The following is a 27411-nucleotide window of genomic DNA, read 5'->3' as shown; positions in this document are numbered from 1 at the left end:
CTTGTGTTAGTTGTCTCTTCAGAGGTTGCATGGCGTTTCACCTTCGTTCTTATGATGTCTTCGACGAAACCATTGGAGAAGCTGTTGTTGACTAGGACCTGCCTTACCCTACAGAGTTCTTCGTCGACTTGCTTCCATTCTGAGCTGTGGCTGAGAGCACGGTCGACATAAGCATTAACAATACTCCTCTTGTTGCTGTCTGGGCAGTCACTGTTGGCATTTAGGAACATTCCTATGTTTGTTTCCTTAGTATAGACTGCAGTGTGGAAACCTCCGCTCCTTTCCATGACTGTTACATCTAGAAAGGGCAGCTTCCCATCCTTCTCCATCTCGTAAGTGAAACGCAACACAGAATACTGCTCAAATGCCTCCTTCAGATGTCTGACATCAGGTACCTGTGTAAAAATGTCATCAACATACCTGCAGTATATGCCGGTTTCAAGTTCATGTCGACTAAGACCTTTTGCTCGATGGTACCCATGTAGAAGTTCGCAAACAGGACACATAGGGGAGAACCCATGGCGACCCCATCTACTTGCTTATATATGTTATATATGTGCCCATCCATGGAATGGATGGGCACATATATTTTATCAAATACCATGGGCCCATGGTATTTTATCAAATCACCTCATTCTTTGGGCACATGTGAGGAACACAAAAGCAAACAAGCCTGAATGGTCCCCAGGACTATATGCAACTGAAAACTCACACCCCAGAAGTGACTCGAACCCATACTGCCAGGAGCACTCTCTTGGCATACAGGATCCCTTAACTGCTCGACCAAGACGACCGGACCAAAGAGGATGGTAGCCGAGGCCATTTCCATCCACCCGCCGGCACTCAATTGGTAATCTTGGGCGTGGTATTTTATCAAATCACCTCATTTGTTGGGGCACACGTGTGGAACACAAATGCAAACAAGTTTGAATGGTCCCCAGGACTATATGCAACTGAAAACTCACACCCCAGAAGTGACTTGAACCCATACTGCCAGGAGCACTCAGCTGGTGTACAGGATCCCTTAACTGCTCAACCAACACGATCGGACAAAAGGGTCTGGTATTAGAGGCTATTTCCAACCCCCGGTTGGCACTCGGTTGGTAATCTTGGGCATGGTATTTTATCAAATCACCTCATTCTTTGAGGCACACGTGAGGAACTCAAATGCGAACAAGTCTGAATGGTCCCCAGGGCTATATGCAACTGAAAACTCACACCCCAGAAGTGACTCGAACCCATACTGCCAGGAGCACTCTGCTGGCATACAGGATCCCTTAACCGCTCAACCAACACGACCAGACAAAAGAGGATGGTATTTGAGGCTATTTCCAACCCCCCGCCGGCACTCGGTTGGTAATCTTGGGCATGGTATTTTATCAAATCACCTCATTCTTTGAGGCACACGTGAGGAACACAAATGCGAACAAGTCTGAATGGTCCCCCGGACTATATGCAACTGAAAACTCACACCCCAGAAGTGACTCGAACCCATTCTGCCAGGAGCACTCTGCTGGCGTACATGATCCCTTAACCGCTCTTCCAACACGACCGGACAAAAGAGGATGGTATTTGAGGCTATTTCCAACCCACCCCCACCCCTCGGCACTGTGTTGGTAGTCTTGGGCATGGTATTTTATCAAATCACCTCATTCTCTAAGGCACACATGAGGAACACCAATGTGAACAAGTCTGAATGGTCCCCAGGACTATATGCAACTGAAAACTCACACCCCAGAAGTGACTTGAACCCATACTGCCAGGAGCACTCTGCTGGCATACAGGATCCCTTAACAGCTCGACCAACACGACCGGACAAAAGAGGATGGTAGCTGAGGCTATTTCCATCCCCCCGCTCGCACTCGGTTGGTAATCTTGGGCATGGTATTTTATCAAATCACCTCATTCTTTGGGGCACACTTGAGGAACACAAATGCGAACAATCCTGAATGGTCCCCAGGACTATATGCAACTGAAAACTCACACCCTAAAAGTGATTGAAACCCATACTGCCAGGAGCACTCTGCTAGCGTACAGGATATCTTAACCACTCGACCAACACGACCGGACAAAATAGGATGGTAGCCGAGACTATTTCCATCCCCCCACCGGCACTCAGTTGGTAATCTTGGGCATGGTATTTTATCAAATTACATCATTCTTTGGGGCACACTTGAGGAACACAAATGCGAAAAAGCCTGAATGGTCCCCAGGACTATATGCAACTGAAAACTCACACTCCAGAAGTGACTAGACACCATACTGCAAGGAGCACTCTGCTGGCGTACAGGATCCTTTAACCGCTCGAACAACACGACCGGACAAAAGAGGATTCCATCCTCTTTTAAGTTTCCAGCAGAATATACTGAAATCTCCAAAGGAATTTGTTGACTTACTGCGGGGCACACGGGCCACAGGGATAAGAGCCTCGTTGGACGTAGAATCGCTGTTTACCAACGTACCTGTGGATGAAACAATCGGGATGATAACAGACAGAGTGTATCGTGATCCGGCCTGTACTCCTCTTGACATACCAGAAAACGTTCTAAGGAAACTACTCCAAGCTTGTACTAAAGAGGCACCCTTCTTGAGCCCGGATGGGCACATGTATAAGCAAGTAGATGGGGTCGCCAGGGTTCTCCCCTAGGTTTTCTGTTTGTGAACTTCTACATGGGTACCATCGAACAGAAGGTCATAGTCAACATGAACTTGAAACCGGCCATATACTGCAGGTATGTTGACGACATTTTCACACAGGTAACTGATGTCAATCATCTGCAAGAGCTGAAAGAGGCCTTTGAGCGGAATTCTGTGTTGCGATTCACTTACTAGATGGAGAAGGATGGGAAGCTGCCCTTTCTAGATGTAACAGTCATGGAAAGGAGCGGAGGTTTCCACACTGCAGTGTGCACTAAGGAAACACACATAGGAATGTGCCTCAATGCCAACAGTGACTGCCCAGACAGGTACAAGAGGAGTGTTGTTAACGCTTATGTTGACCGTGCTCTTAGCCACAGCTCAGGATGGAAGCAAGTCGATGAAGAACTTTATAGGGTGAGGCAGGTCCTAGTCAACAACGGCTTCTCCAATGGTTTCATTGAAGACATCATAAGAAGGAAAGTGAAACGCCATGCAACCTCTGAAAATACAACTAGCACAACACCTCTACCCCCTATTAGACTATTTTACAGGAACTTCTTTTCCACAGCTCATAAAACGGAGGAAAGGGTCCTGAAAGATATTGTTGATAGGAACGTTATCCCTACAGACAAAAATCAGAAGATACAATTGACGATTTACTATAAAACCAAAAAAACGGCCAACCTACACATGAAAAACTCTCCAGACACAAAGCAGAACACTTTAATTAAAAGAGACCAACGTCGTCTATGCTTTCAAATGTCCACTTGGGGACTGTAAGCCTCAAAGAACTCAGTATATAGGCAAGACAACAAAATCTCTTTCCAGGCGATTAACGATGCATAAGCAACAGGGCTCCATTAAGGAACATATATTCTCTTCCCACAACCAGACCATCACCAGAGAAATCTTAACAAACAACACAGAAATCATCGATAGATACAGCGAAAGCAGGCGGCTTTGTCATCTGTGAGGCACTACACATCAAGAAGTCAACACAAGCAATCAACAGCCAATTAATGCACAACTATATTCTACCCACTTCAAGACTCAGCACCAATATAGAAGCATCAAGAGATATGGGTCAATAGGCCCTTTGCCCTTACTTCCATTCTTTCCTTTAATTTACCCAATATATACCCATTGTTTCGTGTTTTGTCTTATGTTGAAAGTTTTGTTCACCTCATCCAAAACTGTAGTAACATATCACCTCACACAAATGCAGGTATATAAGATGAAAGCTGTTTAAAATTATAGCATGGAAGAACTCTGTTTAGTGTTTGCAGGTTATAGTTGTTTGTGTGTAAACTAAAGTCTTTGAAAATGTAATAAGTTATTACGAAACGCGTTCAAGCGTCGCGTCAGACTAGAAATAAAAATGAATTTTGGAGAATTGATTTTTCAATTACCATCGACAGTGAAAAGAAACAAAAGAAATATTGAGAAAATTCGTGTTAGAATTATTAATCTTACTTTTTCGGTTAAATGTAATAATATATGTTTACAAGAAAGACTGCTACCAAAATATACTAATATTAAAACGCATGACCCAGCAGCAAGGAATCAAGCCTTCACGATAAAATATCGCCAAGATCTGGTTTAAAATCAGATACCCAAGGCAGAAAATTAAATCAAAGACAACAAAACGCAACTACTTCATGCTACAAACCTATGGAGACACAGCAACATCAACGATAACCTCCGTACGCGTATTGAGCAACACATCGACATCACATCAGCACCGAAACTAGAATAATCAAGAAACTAACAGCATTATATGGAGGACCTATGGTGATTCCACATCCAAGAGACGGCTTCCTGAACCTTGCTGGAATCAACCTCACTGAGGACCAAGTCACTCTCCTAAATCTGGGTATAAACTGTCATGTTATGTCCAGACCAAGTGAGATTGCCCGGAAAGTGGAGTTGGAGACCCTGTTGGACGACATATTCGACCTCGAGACACAAAAAAAAGGTCACCACCAAAGACACCTTACAAGCAGAACTTATCGCAGAAGAAGGAAATATTCGAGGCAACTACAGAAGCACTATGCTGTCCCCCGAGCTCAAAGCGGCAGCTAAAAGCCTTCGTGAGAACAAGGAGATAGTTGTCAGGAGATGTGACAAGTCGGCAATATGCGTCATTCTTAAAAAAGACGAATATCTGGCGAAAACGAACCTCATACTCTCTGACCAAACTAAATTCCAAAGGGTAACGAAGGACACTACAGCCGAATTGAAAGCAAAGGTTAACAGGTTGATCGAAACTGTGAACGCCAAGAAATTCGGACTCCACCTGCCAAAGATTATTAGGGAATACAAACCTGGATACGCATATGGAAATTTCAAGACACACAAGCCTGGAAACCCACTTCGGCCAATCATCAGCCAGATACCCACACCCACGTAAAGAGTGGCAAAGCGACCCAACGGCTTGCTGACCCCTTATGTCCCTTGCACCTTCAGCCTGAAGTCTCCAAAGGTATTTGTTGACTTACTGCGGGGAACACATGCTGCAGGGATAAGAGCCTCGTTGGACGTAGAATCACTGTTTACCAACTTACCTGTGGATGAAACAATCGGGATGATAGTGGACAGAGTGTATCGTGATTCGGCCTGTACTCCTCTTGACATACCAGAAAACATTCAAAGGAAACTACTCCAAGCTTGTACCAAAGAGGCACCCTTCTTGAGCCCTGGATGGGCACATGTATAAGCAAGTAGATAGGGTCGTCATGGGTTCTCCCCTAGGTGTCCTGTTTGTGAACTTCTACACGGGTACCATCGGACAGAAGGTCATAGTCGACATGAACTTGAAACCGGCCATATACTGCAGGTATGTTGACTACATTTTCACAAAGGTACTTGATGTCAAACATCTGCAAGAGCTGAAAGAGGCCTTTGAGGGGAATTCTGTGATGCGATTCACTTACGAGATGGAGAAGGATGGGAAGCTGCCCTTTCTAGATGTAACAATCATGGAAACGAGCGGAGGTTTCCACACTGCAGTGTGCACTTAGGAAACAAACATAGGAATGTGCCTCAATGCCAACAGTGACTGCCCAGACAGGTACAAGAGGAGTGTTGTTAACGCTTATGTAGACCGTGCTCTTAACCACAGCTCAGGATGGAAGCAAGTCGATGAAGAACTCTGCAGGGTGAGGCAGGTCCTAGTCAACAACGGCTCCTCCAATGGTTTCGTTGAAGACATCATAAGACGGAAGGTGAAATGCCATGCAACCTCTGAAAAGACAACTAGCACAACACCTTTACCCCCTATTAGACTATTTTACAGGAACTTCTTTTCCACAACTCATAAAACGGAGGAAAGGGTCCTGAAAGATATTGTTGATAGGAACGTTATCCCTACAGACAAAACTCAGAAGATATAATTGACGATTTACTATATAACCAAAAAAACGGCCAACCTACTCATGAGAAACTCTCCAGACACAAAACAGAACGCTTTAAAAGAGACGAACGTCGTCTATGCCTTCAAATGCCCACTTGGGGACTGTAAGCCTCAAAGAACTCATTATATAGGCAAGACAACAACATCTCTTTCCAGGCGATTAACGATGCATAAGCAACAGGGCTCCATTAAGGGGCATATAATCTCTTCCCACAACCAGACCATCACCAGAGAAATCTTAACAAACAACACAGAAATCATCGATAGATACAGCGATAGCAGGCGGCTTGACATCTGCGAGGCCCTACACATAAAGAAGTCAACACAATCAATCAACAGCCAGTTAACGCACAACTATATTCTACTCACTTCAAGACTCCGCACCAATATAGAAGCATCAAGAGATATTGGCCAATATGCCCTTTGCAGTTACTTCCATTTACTTCCATTCCATATATATATATATATGTATATATATATATATATATATATATATATATATATATATATATATATATATATATATATATATATATATATATATATATATATATATATATATATATATATATATATATATATATATATATATATATATATGTCGTACCTAATAGCCAGAACGCACTTTTCAGCCTACTATGCAAGGCCCGATTTGCCTAATAAGCCAAGTTTTCATGAATTAATTGTTTTTCGACTACCTAACCTACCTAACCTAACCTAACCTAACTTTTTCGGCTACCTAACCTAACCTAACCTATAAAGATAGGTTAGGTTAGGTTAGGTAGGGTTGGTTAGGTTCGGTCATATATCTACGTTAATTTTAACTCCAATAAAAAAAAATTGACCTCATACATAATGAAATTGGTAGCTTTATCATTTCATAAGAAAAAAATTAGAGAAAATATATTAATTCAGGAAAACTTGGCTTATTAGGCAAATCGAACCTTACATAGTAGGCCAAAAAGTGCGTTCTGGCTACTAGGTACGACATATATATATATATATATATATATATATATATATATATATATATATATATATATATATTATTAAATATGACCGAAAAAGTAAGATTAATAATTCTAACACGAATTTTCTCAATCTTTCGTACATTTCTTTTCACTGTTGGTGGTAAATCAAAAATCAATTCTCCAAAATTCATTTTTATTTCTAGTCTGACGCGACACTTGAGCGCGTTTCGTAAAACTTATTACATTTTCAAAGACTTTAGTTTAAACATACATAACTGAATAGAACTTACACATCTCCGATTTGTTTATTACCGATTTGTTGTGGGAAGAGATTATATGTTCCTTAATGGAGCCCTGTTGCTTATGCAACAGGTTTGGTTGTGGGAAGAGAATATATGTTCCTTAATGGAGCCCTGTTGCTTATGCAACAGGGCTCCATTAAGGAACATATAATCTCTTCCCACAACCAAACCATCGCCAGAGAAATCCTAGTAAACAACACAGAAATCATCGATAGATACAGCGATAGCAGGCGGCTTGACGTTTGCTAGGCACTACACATCAAGAAGTCAACACCAACAATCAACAGCCAATTAATGCACAACTATATTCTACCCACCTCAAGACTCCGCTCCAATAGAAAAGCATCAAGAAATATGGACCAATAGGCTTTCTACAATCACTTCTATTCAATACCCATTGTTTCGTGTTCTGTCTTGTGTTGATGAAATTAATACCTTATTAAATACCACCTCACCCCATCTACCTCACTCAAATGTAAATATAAACAAATCGGAGATGTGTAAGTTTGGTTGTGGGAAGAGATTATATGTTCCTTAATGGAGCCCTGTTGCTTATGCATCGTTAAACGCCTAGAAAGAGATGTTGTTGTCTTGCCTATATACTGTTTTTTTTGGAGCTTACAGTCCCCAAGTGGGCATTTGAAGGCATAGACGACGTTGGTCTCTTTTAAAGCGTTCTGTTTTGTGTCTGGAGAGTTTCTCATGAGTAGGCTGGCCGTTTTTCTGGTTTTATAGTAAATCGTCAGTTGTATCCTCTGATTTTTGTCTGTAGGGATAACGTTTCTATTAACAATATCTTTCAGGACCCTTTCCTCCGTTTTATGAGCTGTGGAAAAGAAGTTCCTGTAAAATAGTCTAATAGGGAGTATAGGTGTTGTGTTAGTTGTCTTTTCAGAGGTTGCATGGCGTTTCACTTTCCTTCTTATGATGTCTTCGACGAAACCATTGGAGAAGCCATTGTTGACTAGGACCTGCCTTACCCTACAGAGTTCTTCGTCGACTTGCTTCCATTCTGAGCTGTGGCTGAGAGCACGGTCGACATAAGCGTTAACAACACTCCTCTTGTACCTGTCTGGGCAGTCGCTGTTGGCATTTAGGCACATTTCTATGTTCGTTTCCTTAGAGTAGACTGCAGTGTGGAAACCTCCGCTCTTTTCCATGACTGTTACATCTAGAAAGGGCAGCTTCCCATCCTTTTCCATCTCGTAAGTGAAACGCAGCACGGAACTTTGCTCAAATGCCTCCTTCAGCTCCTGCAGATGTCTGACATCAGGTACCTGTGTAAAAATGTCATCAACATACCTGCAGTATATGGCCGGTTTCAAGTTTATGTCGACTAAGACTTTTTGCTCGATATATATATATATATATATATATATTTGTAATTTAAATAAATAATGTAAATAAACAAAAAGAAAAACTATACTCTAATTATGTTATGTAGACAACAAAGTTAGCAAACTTCTATAAATAGTAAATTTACTAACAGTTATACAAGAAAAAACACATTGATACTGGTAAGTCATATTACATAACCCAAAATAGTAAAAATTATTACAATTGCTATTTCAAAACTCAAAATCGAACAATACAATAAATAATGTTTGTATGCATTGGTTTACATAGAAAAAAACTTTTAAATTAAAAATACTTTATATTAAAATTGAAAATTTAAGAAAGTAGGCTTGAAATAAAATTTCTCAGTTTAGTTGTTTTTATTCAATACAGGACGATTTTCTTTAATATACGATAATTCCAATAATCTCTGATCAATGGAGCCAAATCTGAAACTATTTGTAATATAGAAGTTTGACTGTTAGAGAGGATGATTTTCTCATGTGAAAAACGATCCTGGATTTCAGAAAATGATGGTTTGAAAGAGTAGACCAGGTCTATAAAATACTCCTATATTCCATCATCATTATTTTAGTTCTTGATTAACCTACCAATATATCTTGAAATAAAGTTGAAACAGATATATTAGTAATTGATACTGAAACGCACAGAAGTTGGAAGCATGTTCATATATTAATAATAAGAGCCTGTTGTGGTAAAGTTCTTAAATTTTTGGGGTAAAATCTATCTGAGAATAGTATTGTTGAAACAATTGCTGAGTTGATTTCTAAAAGAGAAGCTAATTAACCCATAGTACAATAATTTAATATATAATATTATTTTCTTCACAGTAGAAATCTTAGGGATTGAACAAAATTGACACTGCAAATAATTAGTTTAGAGCCAGGTATTCTGTAGATAACAGAAAAAAGTATCCTAATTCTACCTATTTTGTCAGATATTACTATTGCCAATTTCAAACTGGCTAATTTTATTGAACTGGGTTGGGAATTTTCAAATATTTATATGTATACAGCAGGAAATTCCCTTAATCTTGGGAAAGAGATCTCATGGGTACCTTTAGTGCCAATATTTGAATTTGCTTTTAGGAAAAATAATACTGAAAAACGGTCATTATATTTTTAAACCAGAATTTTGTAGAACATATGGATGGTAAGTTTTGTATTATTTAGAGAACACTCTCACATTGATAAACTGATGATTTTTTTAATTATCAGCTTTGCATTACAAGTTTTGCTGCTAAATGTGAGGTGAGTATTTTTCCTTTATGTTCAACAGGGTAATGGTTTCAATACTGTACTGTAATAAAAAAATGTATTCTAAAGGGTAGATATTTATTTTTATTATTTTGTTCCTGATTTATTTAATTGCAGGTAAATCAGAATTCTTCCTAACATTCTTCTTTGATCTGCTATGTGTTATTTAGATACTGTAATAACATAGCTTTGGTAACCCAAATAATGGTATTTATTATGCCCCTCTTTTACAAATCTTAAAAAAGTTTTTTACGGTTTACATTTTCCACTCCCAGGTGAATCTTGGGAGTTGACAGACTCTAGCAAGTACCTGCAAGAATCAATCGCCAACATATATTCAGAACACCTCAGGTTTCAAGTCCATGTCGACACCCTTCCTAGGTCCGGATAGTCTAATTTACAAACAAATAGATAGTTTCGACATGGGTTCACTTATCAATACAGTTTCTGTGAATTTGCATGATTTACCATGGGGAGCCGGTCGGCCGAGCGGACAGCACGCTGGACTTGTGATCCTGTGGTCCTGGGTTCGATCCCAGGCGCCGGCGAGAAACAACGGGCAGAGTTTCTTTCACCCTATGCCCCTGTTACCTAGCAGTAAAATAGGTACCTGGGTGTTAGTCAGCTGTCACGGGCTGCTTCCTGGGGGTGGAGGCCTGGTCGAGGACCGGGCCGCGGGGACACTAAAAAAAAAAGCCCCGAAATCATCTCAAGATAACCAAGATAACCTGATTTACATGATGGCCGCTAACACTAGTGGCCTCGGCAAGGAATAAAGCCGGCGAAGGGTTCCCCTGATTTGTCCAGATGAGAATGTTTACATAGGTACAATAGAACAGAAAGTCCTTGTTGATATGAATTTTGAACCTGACGTTTACTGAAGATACGGTGACGATGTTCTTGCAGGTCTTGACATTGAGCACTTGCTGCAGCTTAATCATTTTCCTAATGCTTTGTTGACATGGGTTATTACCAGAATCATGAAGTTAAATGAAGCTGGACTCGTTAATCAGTGGTTAAATCAATTCTACACAAATTATTCCTTCTGTTCCAATCCGCCGGCCAAGATTGCCATCCAGACTTCACTGTCAATAGTTAACGTCAAGGTAATATGAATTTTATTTATGTTTATTTTCCCTCATATAATTCGCCCTAATGTTATATAAATATATATTCGTAAATTCGATATTTCTAGAGATAATATGATCATTACTTAAACGACGTTATATTTTCACCTTTACTGTAATTCTTTCAGGGCATGTTCCTTATACTGGTATGCGGCCTCTCTCTGAGTCTGATTGTCCTGGGCATCGAGCTCCTGTATGGTCATCGACCTCGTGCATAGTAATGAAACTCTTGTATGATTATAAGGTTCCTGAATGATCATACAGTTTTTGTATGGTCGGTGAGTTCCTCTATGATCATGGAATACATGAATGATCACGGCGCTCCTGTATGATCCTCATCACATACGATGGAATAAAGGTCATCAGAGGATATTCCCAACATTATTACGTTTGACGTATCACTCATCACTTGAGTACTAATAACTTACTTAATTTATTATCTATTATGTAACCTAATATGAGAATGAGTTATTAGCTTGTTTCTTATCTTGACTGTATAATTTCTAATTAAACTAATTAGAGAATTAAATTTTTTCTGATAATTAAATTTTTGAAGATATATGTTCTTTAATCGTTGTTGGGTTACAAAGTAATGAATTTACTTATTATAGTCCCGTGGGTTGGTTGATGTTGTCGTCGTTGTTCCTCCTTTGCAGACAACCCAACCCACAACTCGGTATAGTGCTTATACCTCACTAGGAGATCACACTAGGCGCTTCTGGCCCTTGGAGAGGGGCTCAACGTCACACATTTAGGGGATGCGGCTCCAACACTTAGCCTCGTTGTCACGTGCACACACCCACTCGAGCCGCTGTGACTCCCCACTCTCTCCTTATGAGATATGACCTTCTCAATCCCCCTTTGACTTATTAGTATTACTTTCTACCCTGTCCACAGCGGTGGTTCTTGGTTCTTTCTCTCTCTCTCTCTCTTCTTCTGTACTATTTCCTTGGGAAGCCTCACTAGGACAAGGGCAAACACCAGCAAATTGGGATACATTTACTGGACAAAGCACATACACGATACATACACACATATAATAATAATGAATCCTATACTCTATAATATTACAATCAGGTTGCACTTCAACACCATCAGAACTCTATCATCAGCTTATCAAGTGGTATCCTATCGTCTGATTCACCACCTGATACTATCAACCTCCTCAAGTAGATCAAGTCTACATACCTTGTTGCACTATCAACAAGAGGAGTAAACATATATATATATATATATATATATAAATGTGTACAATGAAAATCAGCATGTGAAGGCAATAACATATATCAGCATAAATGTTCCTTGCTACACCGCAATGATCAATCGATCACCCTATCAGTCCTAGAACGCATACATCGGTAGGTAATCCAGCCTATGCCTGCAACTCTAAACTTGAGTATAAAACACTCCTTGACATAAGAATGCAAACAGTCGCTCACCTCTCACTGCGTCTTGCACGCTAACGACAACCAAACACTATCAACTCCCTACTAGTAATCCACCAGAACTTCCCTTCCACCTCTGGAAGTTCACTACCCTGATATCTTCAGGTTCTTCCGGGCTTCACTACCAGGATCCTCTGCAGCTCCTCCAGGCTGCTATCATGAAGTTTTCTTGAGCAACTACGGTGCTTCACCCTTCTGCTAGGCTCCTCCACAGCTCTCTTGGCTGCTACACCATGAAGTTTCCTCGAGCAACTATGGTGCTCCACCACCTCTACAGAAGCACGTGACACTCCTCTTCACTGCTTCTCCTCACAGCTCGAGGTCCTCGCCTCCACTACCTTGGAGTCTCATCAACTACTGCCTCTGTGCTGGCTTCGCACTCAGTAGTCGCACTTCGCACTTCGTAGTCTCATCAACTACTCCCTTCTGTGCTCAGCAACTTCTTCCCCAAAGACAAACCTGCAACCCATCGACACTTCAATAAAATTGTTTCCCCTTTAACACATAAACAAAAATAATCACACAATATGTTTGCCTCCAACCTCTATCTGTCCTCTACATACAGTGAGAGTGGACTCTCCCGTTTTGGGCGGGTCCATACTCCACCTCACCTGGCGGCGGTCCTCACTCGCTGGGAGGGTCTTCCTCCGTCAGGAGCCAGGCTCCCTCAGTCGCCTGCCAGCGCTCAGAGGGGACGGACGTCGCTCCGTGTTCCTCCCTCTTCACTCTCTTATTTCAGGCTTTCTGCCTTATTAAAACATGTCTAACTTATAAATAAACATTGCTACTGTCGCTGGGCACACGACCAACTACAGTACAAGCAATCACTATGAACTGGCGTATATCGTGCTTACCACAGATCGTCTGGTCGAGGGCGCTCCTTCCTTTGACGAGGCTTGGTCAGGGCGCTTCCACGGCCGGCAATAATGCCTCTGGGCAATTTAATAAACACTTTGTCGACCAGGACTTGAGACCACAACGTTCCCAGCTCGGTTCCACAGCTGGCACGTCTACACACTTCTCTTCTCTTAGAGATATATCACTCGGGGTTCCCTTCTGACGGGAGCTCAACGGAGCGCGGCTTTCCCCTGCGATGTCTGGCACTCAAGTAAGGTCAAAGCCCTTCCAGAAGCGAGCCTCACGCCTCCCGCAAAATGTCCACATCTCCTAGCCAGTCATTTATCTGTTTTCTTCTACACTGCCCATAATCTTAAATTGTTTTACATATCCAACCAGCCATTTTACATATGGGTTATCACCTCAATATTTGCTAGACCTCCTAATCAGGTCAGGCTTGATGAATAACTCTCAAGGAGGGAGACTCGTTTCTCCTGCCGGCTGAGATCATAACACTCCCCTCCCCTTATTTTTGAGAGTTATTCCAGTGGCAAAGCTCGGGATAATACATCTGCCACCACACTGTCTCTTTCTTCAACCGATTGGTTCGACCGGTTAGTCTGCTTACATACTCCCTTAGGAGTCTACAACTAGTTCATTGCTCCTTGCAACATCTGGCTCACAACTCTCCAGGAACATGATCTTCTCACAAACGATCTGACTTCTCTGGCATCTCTTGGCTAGGCTGTCCTCCTTGGACGCCTGCACTCCATCGGTCCACTCTACTTATTGTTTCCACCCTCCGTTACCTCGTCTTCTTCTCTTCACGTCCAGAGTCAGATCTCTACTGTCTGTACCTTCTCTGTAGTCTTCACACTTCCATCTACTGCCATTATACTTTCGTCTCCTGTCATCATACTTCACTCCCTCGTCTTCACCGACGATGCTCCCTTTCGTCTCCTCATTTATCCGAGACATCATCCTGTTTGACTTCCATCGAGTCCTCGGCTTTCTACTATTCATCCATGCTTGCATCATCATCCTCATCCCACATCTCTCACCTTTATACAATTCCCTTTCTTCTCCTTCAACTCTTCTTCGTTCCCTAAAAGTTTCTTCGAGCACTGTACTACATACAACAGCACTCGACCGTACATGTCGCTTTACCTCTCCTAGAGTGCTCGTAAGCATCTCTCCACACATACTGTCTCTTCTCCTTTCATTTTCTCGGCTATTACTCTTCTTCATTATCTTTTCTCCACGTTTTCTGTGAAACATGTCAACTCTTGACATCTCAAACAACTTAACTCCACTATCCATATGCCTCTGTGCTCGTGGACCATTTGACGCTCTACTCTCGTCCTCGGTATGTCCACATCCTTCCTCATTCCTACTCAGCACAGTTGCATTCGCCTTCCGACTCTTAATTTCAGCAGTCTGGGCTCTACTCAGGTCAACTCTCTTCACAGTATTCTTCTTCGGCTGGGCCATCTTCACTTTTGACCTCACCGAGACTTCATTCTCCTGGGCTGGACCTTCATCAAACAGCCACGCTATATCTACGTCGATATCTTCTACCAGTTTAATCGACACTGTCTCATCTTCTCCAGCGCCTTCCTTGTCGGCCACCTTTGCCTTCATCACTACCGAGACAGGGTACTCAATGGCTTGGCGGTCTCCTGACTCATCTCCTCGGATGTCAGTCAGGTTCACACTCTCAGGTGTCCCACCCGTGCCGTGGCCTTCTGGGCACTCCTCTGGCACAGTCTCCGCTATGACTCTTGGCAACACCTTTGTCCCACACAAGTCATTCCCCAGGATCACTTGGACTCCTGGAACAGGTATGTCGGGGCACACTCCCAACATCACCTCTGCCGACACATATTCCGACCTTAGCTGGACAGTACAAACGGGCATGTCACTCTCAGACAATAACCCATATACTTTCATCTTCCCACTGCCAGCTAACCGTCTATCATTCCCAATCAGGCTTCTCGTAATCAAGCTCTGATTAGCTCCGGTATCTCTTAAGATACCAACTTCTACTTCAGGTTGCCCTCCTATACTGATCCAACCTTTGCTCATGAACGGCCTATACCTCTCGTTCACTAAGTTCGCTCTCTGTGGTTTGTCTTGGAACACATTAGTATATTTACTTTGGGGGTCACACATGGCCAGGGTCACAACTCTTTTGCCCTGCCTACAATCTCGCATTACGTGACCCAATCCGTTACAATTGTAACACCTCATCTGGGAAAAGTCTCTTTTATATGTACCAGAGTAGCTCTGACTCTGCCCACTCGTATTGAGTTCCTCGGGCCAGAAGTACTACTCGTACTCTGTAGAGCTTTACTGGACTCTTGATTCCCTAGATAACGATTTGTTTCTCGTTTAGCTCCTCCATCCTCACTTTCAGACGAAGTGCGCGACCTACTCTTCTGAGTTTTAGGGTACTTACTTTTATTTGCCCATTTATCAAAATTCTTCTCACCCCAGACTCTTCTGGGTCTCTCATAATTTCTTCCTCCCCAGACTCCACTGGATCTGCCATTGCTGCGTCTCACCTCATTCTTCACTCTGTTCTCCCTTAAGCTCTTGTACGCTTCAGTAATCATATCCGCCCTATCTGCGGCATCTTTCACCTCCTTTATCCCTGCTTCTTGGATCTTGAACTTTGTTTCGGGATGCATCATCTCCAAAAACTTCTCCATGACCATCAGTTGCTTCAGGTCAGCGTAAGATCCAACTCCAGCAGCCTCAATCCACTTCTGGAATCGTCTTTCCAGATCTCTTGCTGTCTCAGCAAACGTACATGCTCCAACTTTGATCATCTCTCTGAAGCGCTTCCTATAAGCTTCTGGGGTTAACTGAAACGAGCGCAATATGCTGCTCTTTACCGTGGCATAATCCTGGCACTCTTCCAGTGACAATTGGGTGTATGCCTCCCTGGCTGCACCGGTCAATCTTAACTGGACCAGCTGGGCCCATTCCTCCTGTGGCCACTCCTTGATACTGGCTATTTTTTCAAAGTGCTCGAAAAAGCTCTCTGCCTCTTCGGGAACAAACAAGGGAATGCCCTTCTCCCTAACCCTAACATCTGGTGAGTGTGATACCTGGGTGGTGCTCTCTGGCAACCCATGTTCAATCCTTTGTTCAGCCAAGGTTCTGTTCGCTTCTATCTGCATTTGTTTTGTTCTCTCTTTTTCTTTTTCGACCTGGGCTTTTTCTTTTTCTTTCTCCACCTCTAGTCTTGCTTTCTCTTTTTCTATTTCCTGTTCCAACTCCAGTTCTCTTACTCTGGTTTTCTCTTTTTCTACTTCCAGTCTGGTTTTCTCTTTTTCTACTTCCAGTCTGGTTTTCTCTTTTTCTACTTCCAGTCTGGTTTTCTCTTTTTCTACTTCCAGTCTGGTTTTCTCTTTTTCCTTCTCGGCTTCATTTTTCATCTGGAGTTCTAATTTCATCTTTTCCAGCTGGAACTGTCTCTCCTCACGCTGCATCTGGAGCTCTAACTGGAACCTTTCCAAGCTCCTATTTCGGCTACTCCTGCTACTGCGGCTACTCTTGCTGCTCCTACTCGATCCCTGGGATCTCACTTCATCCTGCCCATCATCCTCCTTTCCACTTTCGGCTCCTTTCTGGGCTCCTTGTTCTGCCGCTTCACTTTTGGCTCTTAACTGCCTCAGGATCTCATCCTTCATCCCAGCTACTTTAGATGCTTTCAACCTGATGCCACATTTTTCTGCTATTTGTTTCAATTGATCCCTCGTGCAACCTTCCAAGTCCTCAGGCTTGCCTGACTCCACAAACGCTTGCACCTTATCCATCTTGTCCTGTGAGTCTTCCCAAGAGAGACAATATACACCTTCGGTCACACAGTTTATCTATTTCAGCAAGGGTGTACAAATCCACTCTTGGACAGTGTGTGGGTGTGTCAGTTCACTCTCCCGGACACAGGCCCCCAATTTATTATTATAGTCTTGTGGGTTGGTTGTGTCGTCGTGCTCCTATATGGACAACCCAACCCACAACTCGGTAGAGTGCTTATACTAGGAGATCACCCTTGGCGCTTCTGGCTCTTGGAGAGGGGCTCGACGTCACACGTTTAGGGGATGCGGCTCCAACACTTAGCCTCGTTGTCACATGCACACACCCACTCGAGCCGCTGTGACTCCCCACTCTCTCCTTATCAGATGTGATTTCCTCAATCCCCTATGACTTACTAGTATTACCTTCTACCCTGTCCACAGCAGTGGTTCTTGGTTCTTGACTCGACGTTGACTCGGTTGGGACGTTGAGCCCTGAACTCATCGCAAGGTAATCCCAAGGTCATAAGATTGAACAGGGATCTGCCTGTGATATCATGTGTTCCATTAGGGGTGTTGAAGAATACTGTGTGATGAGCATTGAAGTTCCCCTGCCATGATCGTTGGAACGATCCTGTTGAAAACTTTGTGTGTTGCTCCTGAAGGTATTGTGTTCTGACCTGGGGGAATGTAGGCCTCTAGTTTTGCCAGTGGGCCGTGGTTGGCGGGCAGTTTGATCACCAGGGTGTTTTCCTTCTGCTGTCTGCTGGTATAAAGTGGTAAAATATCAGTGTTAAATGTAATAAAGCGCCATTTTCTAGGTGAGACCCGGAAGCTCCCCTGAGCTGATAAGAATGTATTAGACCCTGGCATCAGTCAAAGCGATTGGAGTTCTAGGCCTACCGAGGACCACGAGCCAGAACCTGGCCCTTTCAGAGAGGCACGAGTAGCAATGACCTATAGAACCCCCCCCGTGTGGTTGGAAGCCTTCAGTGTCTGCCATCGACCGGGTCAGGCACCCAGAAAGGTAGGCGTCCCAAAACAAATCCTATCTGGTTAAAATATTGCTACTGAAAGCCAAACTGCTGGATAGAACTCCCCCTAACGAAAACGAACAAACGATCATGTCATCACAACCGTCCCACAACCCCCACCCCCGCCTTTGTACAGCTTTCCCCCGTCACTGGAGGGGGGTAGGGGGAACCCCAGACCCCCACGCCAGCTATCAAAACCCGCAGTTCTGAGGCTGGATGTAAAAAAAAAAAAAAAAAAAAAAAAAAAAACTGGAGGGAGGGAGGGTTGCTGGGGAGCTTTAGGGTCGTCTCACCCAGAAAACGCGTTTCATTATATTCAACGCTGGTTTTCAGGAGGAGGCCCTTCGGCTCCACAAAGATAAAACAAGAGAGACTTACCCGGGAGGCAGTCGCCACTCGCTCCTCAATTCGAAGTTGAGACAACTGGCTGCAACCACCGACCCAATGCGACACATGCCCGACTAGGTCCAGGAACAATGACAAGGTAGCGAACGGCCAGGACCCTGTTTGACCTCAAATTACCCTATGCCTGAGTTTTCGGCTGACCACGGCTGGGCCGGCCACCAATGGGCCAAGAGAACTACTTTACCCTGGTAAGTTTCCAAGTGAGCTAGGACCTACCTGGAGAAACAGCGGAATCGGGGGAAAGAGGTACAGGTAACCCCACCTCGACCAGTCCTGCCAGAAGGCATCAATCCCGACGGCCTTGCAGTCGGGGAAGGTTTCCACAAATATTGGGAGACGCGTTGAACACGCCGAAGCAAAAAGGTCAACCTCCGAGAGCCCGTACATCCGGCAGAACCAACTGAACGAGTCGGCGTCGACTGTCCATTTCGTTGACAAAGGAATGAACCTAGACAGGCCGTTTGTTAGGACTTTGGAAAACCCCCAAACATGAACGGCCAGGAATGCCAAACCCCGATAACTCAGGAAATGAGTCACCCGAAGAGACCATCCCCAAAAACCCAGGACCGCTTTGAACTCCTGTTGTTCATTCAATGAACCACCGGGGAGCAGTCCAAATGGAGCCGGATCGTCGATCCGTAAGCTACCCGAACCCTCCGAAGTGTCCGCCACACCTCCGTAAACTCCCGCACTGTGCTGTGTGCCCAATGGAAGGACGGACCCCACTGTCCCTGGCGGGCCTGGTGAGCACTGATCACAAAGCCCCAGCCAAGAGACGACGCATCCGTGAACACATCAAGCGAGGGCTCAGGTAGGCACCAAGGCACTGAACACCGAAAATCCCGAGGAGGAAGATGGCGACGCAGCAGCTGACATAAGGCGCCCAGAGGCCTAACCCAGCGATCCCGAGAGAAGCGGAAGGGACGCCCTAGAAGGAACTAGAACAGCCGACTAAGCGACACCCAACCCAGCGAGTAGACCATCATGGCAAAGTTCAGACTCCCGCACAAACCCTCAAGAATCCGTCTCGTGAACCGGGAGCCCCCCTAAAACAAGTGAAGGTGGGACTGCAGCCACAGCACAGCCCCTGGAGGAAGAGACAAGGAAGTGGTCCGAAAATCCCACACAAGACCCAGCCAAGACCGAACCTAAGAGGGACCCAGATGTGACTCCCGCCAGTTCACCAAGAACCCAAACCTAGCGAGCTGGGATGTAACCAAATCCTTGGCGAGCAGACACGCAGACTTGCTGGGAGGCCACACCACCCAGTCGTCGAGGTAGGCCAGAGTCCCGAACACGTAAAAGAATCAGACGCCACCCCCCCCCCCCCCCTAGGTAAGGCGTGTGAGCACACCGTGTACCAGATTCAAGCCGAATGAAAGGCAACGAAAGCAGTAAGCCTGATGCCCACAACAAAACAGAGCCAGTCCCTGAACCCCGGATGAATTGAGATGTGCCAATGCATGTTGTGGAGGTCCAGGCACACCATCCAAGCACCCGGCTCCAAGACAAGACGGACCTAGGACTGAGAAATCATGCAAAAGGAGGGGCAATAGACCCAGGGTTTCAGAGGAAACAAGTTCAGAATGAACCACAGGTCCGCACAGTCTAGTTTCGGAACTGGAAACCCACTTGAGGGATAATGACCTTTCGACCACTCCCAAGCGAACGCATTCCAAAATGACCCAACAGAGCTCAAAAGAGGAGGCCTGCCCTGTCCGCCCCGAACCTCCCAAAGGAGTAGGGACCATCGTAGGCCGCAAGGAATGATCCAAAATGCCCACAAATCGTGGGACCAGGCATGGGCGAACAGAGCGAGCCTTTCCCTTCATTGCCACGTCAATGGAATGAACCACGCAAGAACCGATGCCTCTTACATGAAACCAATTGACGAGCAGAGCAATTTTTCACCATTTTACCGGTCGTCGACCGTACCGAAGGCTGTGCTAGCCCTGAACCTGGCACTACTAGCCTATCACGAATTGAGGAAACCCAAGCCCTGGCACGACCCTGCCGGGAAGGTCCCTCCATGGCCCTCCCGGAGAACCAACAACTCCGACATAGGTCGACAACTCGAAGAGGCTGCTTGCCGATACTGTACCATCGCAGACTCTGCGAACAGCAAAGGAGAAATAGGCATAAAAAATCTAAGAGCCAAAGCCCAAGCAGATTCCACAGATTGGGTGAGCACCGCCTGCCGGCATGCGAGAGGAGAAGCAATGAACAGCAACTACCGCCTCAAACAGGATCAGCGCAAACGGCTTCAACAGGGCAGCCAACACCCACACCGCACCCCGGATGGGCCCCAAGCGCCTCTAAATCCTCTGCAAGTCAGTCCGCAGATGGCTCGAGAATGAAAAACAAATGTAAGACCGATGCCAAATGGCCATGGGCGTGCAAATGCTCTAGCAACCATGGGCACCTGAAACGGAGGGAACCTGCATGTGAAGTTGTACAAGGCCAACATCTCGAGGAAGGGCAGGGGCGAACAAGCACTCATTAAGGTGCTCAAACTCGCCCCCCCCCCAGGTAAACCTGTACAACTTTATGGGCATCCCACCACTCAAGCGTGCAGCACCAACAGAACCTATGCCACACCTCCAAAGAAAAGATTGGACTGTCTGCCAAGGACTACTCAGGAACCTCGTAACGCAGCCAGTAAGGAAAAGAATCAAACTCGAAAAAGGCAGGATCCATTATCGAGGTGTAATCCGAGTTACGCAGGAGGTAAGCCTCAATTGCATCTTGCAGATGCAATTGAGGCAAAGAAAAGGCAGATGCCACAGGGAAAGTTGGAACGAAGGGAGCCCACTTGGCAGACCCAGAAGCACCGGCTAGAGGAGTGGGCTCCAATGCATCCGACGTCACACCGGACATCCTCCAAAACTGCCCGAATCTCACCACCAGCTAAACCCTACCCCGCCCCTACTCCGAAAGTTTCGGAGCCGGAAGCAGGGGAGGAGTAACAGGACGAACAACAGCAGGGAAGGACAAATAAGCGTGGACGGAAACAAAGTAGAGACGACTAACACATCCAAGTCAAGGTCCCTATAGCCAAACCGGCAGACTCGGGGCATCCGGACGATCAACCAACCTAGCACGCTGCAGCAACCTATAACGTGCATGCAACGCCAAATTGCCTGCACCCAAATATCAAGATCAGAGGACTAGGGTGAAGCAGAGTACATGCAAGTAACACCACATGCAAGATTCCTGGTTGAAGGTGTTTCCGACTCAATAGGCAGTATGATGGAGGCAGAACCGGTCATCTTGTTCATTGTCACCCTGAGCAAAGGTGACAGAGCATCTTTCAAACTCGCATGAAACGGGATGCGACCAGAGAACATATATATATATGTCGTACCTAGTATCCAGAATGCACTTCTCGGCCTACAATGCAAGGCCCCGATTTGCCTAATAGGCCGAGTGATTATCATCACTTTCAATAAATTGTTTCCTATTGGTTTATTTTAAATATTATTATTATATTATATTAAGAACATAAAATATTGATTTAGTTAGGTTAGAATTAGTTAGAATCATAGGCTAGGTTAGGTTAGGTAGGGTTGGTTAGGTTCGGTCATATATCTTCGTTAGTTTTAACTCAAATTTTAAAAAAAATTAGTTCATACATAATAAAATGTATGAATGCTTTATCATTTCATAAGAAAAATGTGAGAAAAAGATTGAAATTCTGGAAAACTTGGCTTATTAGGCAAATCGGACCTTGCATAGTAGGCCAAGAACTGAATTCTGGCTACTAGGTACAACATATATATCTATACTAGCAGTACCCGGCCACGCGTGGCTGTGGCTCAGCAACGCATGTGCATTGCTGAGCCACTGCAATCTTCCCCTAGTCCTCCCTACCATTCCTCCTTCCCCCTTCCCCTCTTCCTCCCAACAATTCATCACTCCCCTGTAACCCTCGTCCTTCCAAGCCAATCCCATTCCCCCTTCCTCTTGTCCTCCCCACCATTCCCCACTCCACCGTCCCCTCGTCCTCCTGCACGATTACCAACTCCACAGTCCCCTCGTCCTCCCCACCTATCTCTCAATCCGCCATCCCCTCGCCCTCACTACCATTCCACCCATCCCTGTCCCCCTCTTCCTCCCCACCATCCCCAGCTCCCCCTGTCCCTTTGTCATCCCCACCATTTTTCATTCCCCGGTTCCCTCGTCCCCACCATCCTCAACTCCCCCATCCTCTCGTCCTCCCCAGCATTACCTCCCACCTCAATCCCCTCATTCACCCCATCATTCCCCCACTCCCTTCCCCTCGTCATCCCCCACTAACTCGTCCGATGCATTCCAATATAATCTGATCTGATTTTCTTATCATCAGAGAATTGGGAACATCAAATGACCTGATGTTCCCATCACTGAAAAATATGAAGAACAGTTAAAAAAAGAAGAAAATAAACTATTCCCACGAAATGAACGTTATGGTAAACAACGCAGCTCAACTCCAATGCAATGTCACACAAAATAATTAAATCAAAATGAAATTAATTGAAATCTATGAAAATTCAATTTATCAATGCAATTGGAAACATTAAAATGGAATTATAACATATATATTATTGCGAATGTTGCTCCTACGTGCAACAGATGGCACTGTTTAAAAAAAAAAAAACATGGTTTTACCGGTCACAGGTGTGGCATCTATTGCTTATACTCACAAAATGAACAGTATGGGAGCTACTGGTTACACCTTGACGCCGAGTGGACGTCTGGACACCTCCTCCGCTTAGGAGCCGTCGGATCACGTCCTGTTTTCGTGTTTTGGCTCTGCTACTGCCGTTTGGCATCCCTCTTACCTTACCTTGAGGTTACCTTGAGGCGCAACCGGGGCTTAGCGTCCCCGCGGCCCGGTTGTCGACCAGGCCTCCTGGTTGCTGGACTGATCAACCAGGCTATTGGACTAGGCTGCTCGCAGCCTGACGTATGAGTCACAGCCCGGTTGATCAGGTATCCTTTGGAGGTGCTTATCCAGTTCTCTCTTGTACACTGTAAGGGGTCGGCCAGTTATGCCTCTTATGTGTAGTGGAAGCGTGTTGAACAGTCTCGGGCCTCTGATGTTGATAGAGTTCTCTCTCAGCGTACCTGTTGCACCTCTGCTTTTCAACAGGGGTATTCTGCACATCCTGCCATGTCTTCTGGTTTCATGTGATGTTATTTCTGTGTGCAGGTTTGGGACCAGCCTCTCAATTATTTTCCATGTGTAAATTATTATGTATCTCTCCCGCTCGCGCTCAATGGAGTACAGATTTAGGCTCTTTAGTCGGTCCCAGTAATTTAGATGTTTTACTGAGCGGATTCTGGCAGTAAAGGATCTCTGCACGCTCGCCAGGTCAGCAATTTCTCCTGCTTTGAAAGGGGCTGTCATTGTGCAGCAGTACTCCACTCTAGAGAGCACAAGCGTTTTGAAAAGTATCATCATCGGTATAGCATCTCTAGTGTGAAAGGTTCTTGTTATCCAACCTGTCCTTTTTCTTGCAGTTGTGACGGTTACTTTATTGTGTTCTTTAAAGGTAAGGTCTTTCGACATAAGTACACCCAGATCCTTTACATTGCCTTTTCGTTCTATGTTATGATTTGACTGAGTTTTGTACGTGGTTTCCGTTTTTATATTTTCATTTTTTTCCGTAGGGCATGAGCTGGAACTTATCTTCGTTAAACACCATATTATTTTCTGTAGCCCATGGAAAGACTTGATCTACATCTGATTGGAGGTTTGCCGTGTCCTCTATGTTGCCAACTCTCATGAAGATCCTAGTGTCATCTGCAAAGGATGATACAGTGATATAGGTTGTGTTCTTGTATATGTCCGATATGAGGATGATAAAAAGTATTGGAGTAAGCACAGTACCCTGGGCGACTGAGCTCTTCACGGTTGATGGGCTGGATTTTATTTTGTTGACTCTTACACATTGGGTTCTGTTAGTCAGGAAATTGTAGATCCATCTGCCTATTTTTCTGGTAATTCCATTTGAACGCATTTTATGTGCAATAACACCATGGTCACATTTATCAAAAGCTTTTGCGAAATCAGTGTAAATTACATCAGCGTTTTGTTTGTCTTCCATAGCATCTAATGCCATATCATAGTGGTCCAGCAACTGCGACAGGCAAGAGCGCCCGTTTTTGAAACCATGTTGTCCGGGGTTATGGAGATGCTGTGATTCCATGTATTTTGTGATCTTACTTCTTAGCACTCTCTCAAATAATTTTTATGATGTGCGATGTTAGTGCTATCGGTCTGTAATTTTTTGCCTCTGCCTTATTTCCTCCTTAATGGAGTGGTGCTATCTCTGCTGTTTTTAGTCTGTCAGGGATAACGCCAGTATCTAGGCTTTGTCTCCAAAGAATGTGAAGGGCCCGCGATAGTGTTTTTTACAGTTCTTGATGAATATAGAGTTCCAAGAATCCGGGCCTGGTGCAGAGTGCAAAGGCATACTGTTTATGGCTTCTTCAAAATCCAGTGGGGATAGGGGGACGTCTAATATTTGATTTGATGTTGGTATCATATCCATGAAAAATTAATTTCGGTTATCAATCTTTAGTGCGTTTAGTGGCTCGCTGAAAACAGAGTCGTACTGCTTCCTCAGTAACTCGTTCATTTCTTTGTTGTCATCGGTGAAAGTTCCATCTCCCTTTCGCAGGGGCCCTATACTAGATGTGGTTTTTGATCTTGACTTTACATAGGAGAAAAAATATTTCGGATTTCTCTCTATTTCACTGATGGCCTTTTGCTCTCTTTGCCTCTCCTGGGTTTTGTATGATTCTTGTAGCTTGAGTTCAATTGTTTCTATTTCTCTACCTAACCTTCTTCGCCGTTCTTGAGGTAGGGTGCAACACTCAAGTTGTTCCGCGATTCGTTTTCTTCGCCTATATAGGGAACGACGTTCCTGTTCCAATCTGCATCTCTTTCTCTTTTTTCTTTGGGGTATGCGGTTTGAACATATTTCTAGTGCTTCTGAGCTTATTTTTTCTAGGCACTGGTTCAGGTTTGCATTTTCTAGCTGTTCTTCCCAGTTTATTTCTGTGAGGTCCTGGTTTATGCTCCCAGTTTATCTGTTTATTATTGAAGTTGAATTTGCTGAAATCTCCTCCACTGGGAATCTGGACTGGTTTTGAAGGTCTATTCCCCATGGTTGTCAGAACTTCAATTAAGTTGGGATCTGAGTAACAGGTATTTGTAATCATTATGTTCCCGATCAATTCATCATTATTAGTGAAAATGAGGTCCAGCGTGTTCTCCTTCCTAGTTGGTTGTACTATTTGCTGGTTTAAGGCAAGCTTATCGCACATCCGTAGCATGTCATTTGCATGTGCCTGTTCATTTAGGCTACTTCCTGGTACTCTTTCTGATATTACTGTATAAGCCAGGTGCTTCCATTTCAGGTGCCGTAGGTTGAAGTCCCCAAGCAGGATGATGTTCGGAGCTGGATTTGTGAGGTTTTCCAAGCAGTGTTCTATTTTCATTAGCTGGTCTTTGAACTGCTGAGGGTTTGCCACCGGTGACTTATATACACGGACATTAACTACATTTAGGATCTCTATTTTGATTATCAGCACTTCCACCATATCCATTGAGGTGTTTAGCAACTCAGTACAGATGAGTGTGTCTTTGATGTAGAGGCTGACCCCACCCTGAAGCCGGTGTTTCCTATCACATCTGAAAAGATTGTACTCCGAGATCCATATTTCACCATCATGGTAGTTCATTGTGTGAGTTTCCGTTAGGGCTGCAAACACTGCATTCGCCTCATGAAGGAGACCATCTATAAAGTGAACTTTGTTGGATTTACGTGTTTTTATACCCTTGATGTTGGCAAATATAAATGATGTTATCGTGTTAGTGGAAGTGCTGGATGCTTTACTTGGTGTTAATATCTGAGGCTCTGGTAGGGAGGCCACTGTGTTTGCGTCCTCTCCATCATTTGACCGAGTTGGTGGTACAGTCTGTTAATTTTTAGCCATTCTTCCCCTCCTCCTCCTCTTGCTAAAAAATTATCCTGGTCGATGAAGTAGTGGCTGTTTTCATATTGGCGGTCTGACGGCTTTATTCGCCTGGTACCTCTTATATGAAAAGCTGGACATTCAGCACTGAAGCACTCTTTCCTGTCCAAAGTGTTCTTGCAAATTTCTGGGTGAAAGAATTCACAGCTTTTGGTACATTTGTAATACCAACAGATTTTAGGGCCTTGTTTTGTTTGTTTCCCTTTGCCAGGGACCGCACTCTGTTGCGGCGTCCCCGACACTGTGTTCTGCTTCAGGGCCTGTGACACCGCACTCTGCTCCGGTGCCCACGACACCGCGCTTTGCTCCGCCGCCATTGACACCGCGCTCTGCTCAGGCGTCCCCGACTCCGCGCTTTGCTCAGGCATCTCCAATTCCACGCTCTGCTCTGGCGTCCCAGACTCCGCGCTCTGCTCAGGCGTCCCCGACTCCGCACTCTGCTCAGGCGTCCCCGACTCCGCACTCTGCTCAGGCGTCCCCGACTCCGCACTCTGCTCAGGCGTCCCCGACTCCATGCTCTACTCAGGCGTTCCTGACTCCCTGCTCTGCTCAGGCGTCCCCGACTCCCCGCTCTGCTCAGGCGCCGCTGCCACCGAGCTCTGTGCCTAATCTGGTTGTACCTAGGTGTCATGTGCAGTTTGTTTGAACACACTAGAAATTGCTATGCAGGCATTTATTAGTAATTCTCTGTTTTCAGCGGGAGTTTTATCCAGGATTTCCATCATCTTCAAAAAAGTTACATCAATCTTTTAGCAGAGCCAGTACACAGAGTGGTCACTGGGACCATTTCTCCTTGAA

At 44.6% G+C, this 27411-nt stretch overlaps 1 protein-coding gene across 1 annotated transcript; it reads right to left on the bottom strand.

The window, feature by feature from the left end:
* Nucleotides 1-24224: 24224 nt before the first annotated feature.
* Nucleotides 24225-27128, bottom strand: LOC138369458 (uncharacterized). The gene is made up of 2 exons (XM_069332708.1): nt 26786-27128; nt 24225-24373 (listed from the first exon to the last, which is right to left on the bottom strand). Exons 1-2 carry the CDS (start codon nt 27126-27128, stop codon nt 24225-24227), a joined length of 492 nt encoding a protein of 163 aa, XP_069188809.1.
* Nucleotides 27129-27411: the final 283 nt, after the last annotated feature.

Source organism: Procambarus clarkii, chromosome 28 (genome assembly GCF_040958095.1).
Source record: "Procambarus clarkii isolate CNS0578487 chromosome 28, FALCON_Pclarkii_2.0, whole genome shotgun sequence".
In the NCBI taxonomy this organism is placed as follows: Eukaryota; Metazoa; Arthropoda; class Malacostraca; order Decapoda; family Cambaridae; genus Procambarus; species Procambarus clarkii.
The sequence above is the reverse complement of the archived record's forward strand: the minus strand, read 5'-3'. Positions and strand labels throughout refer to the sequence as shown.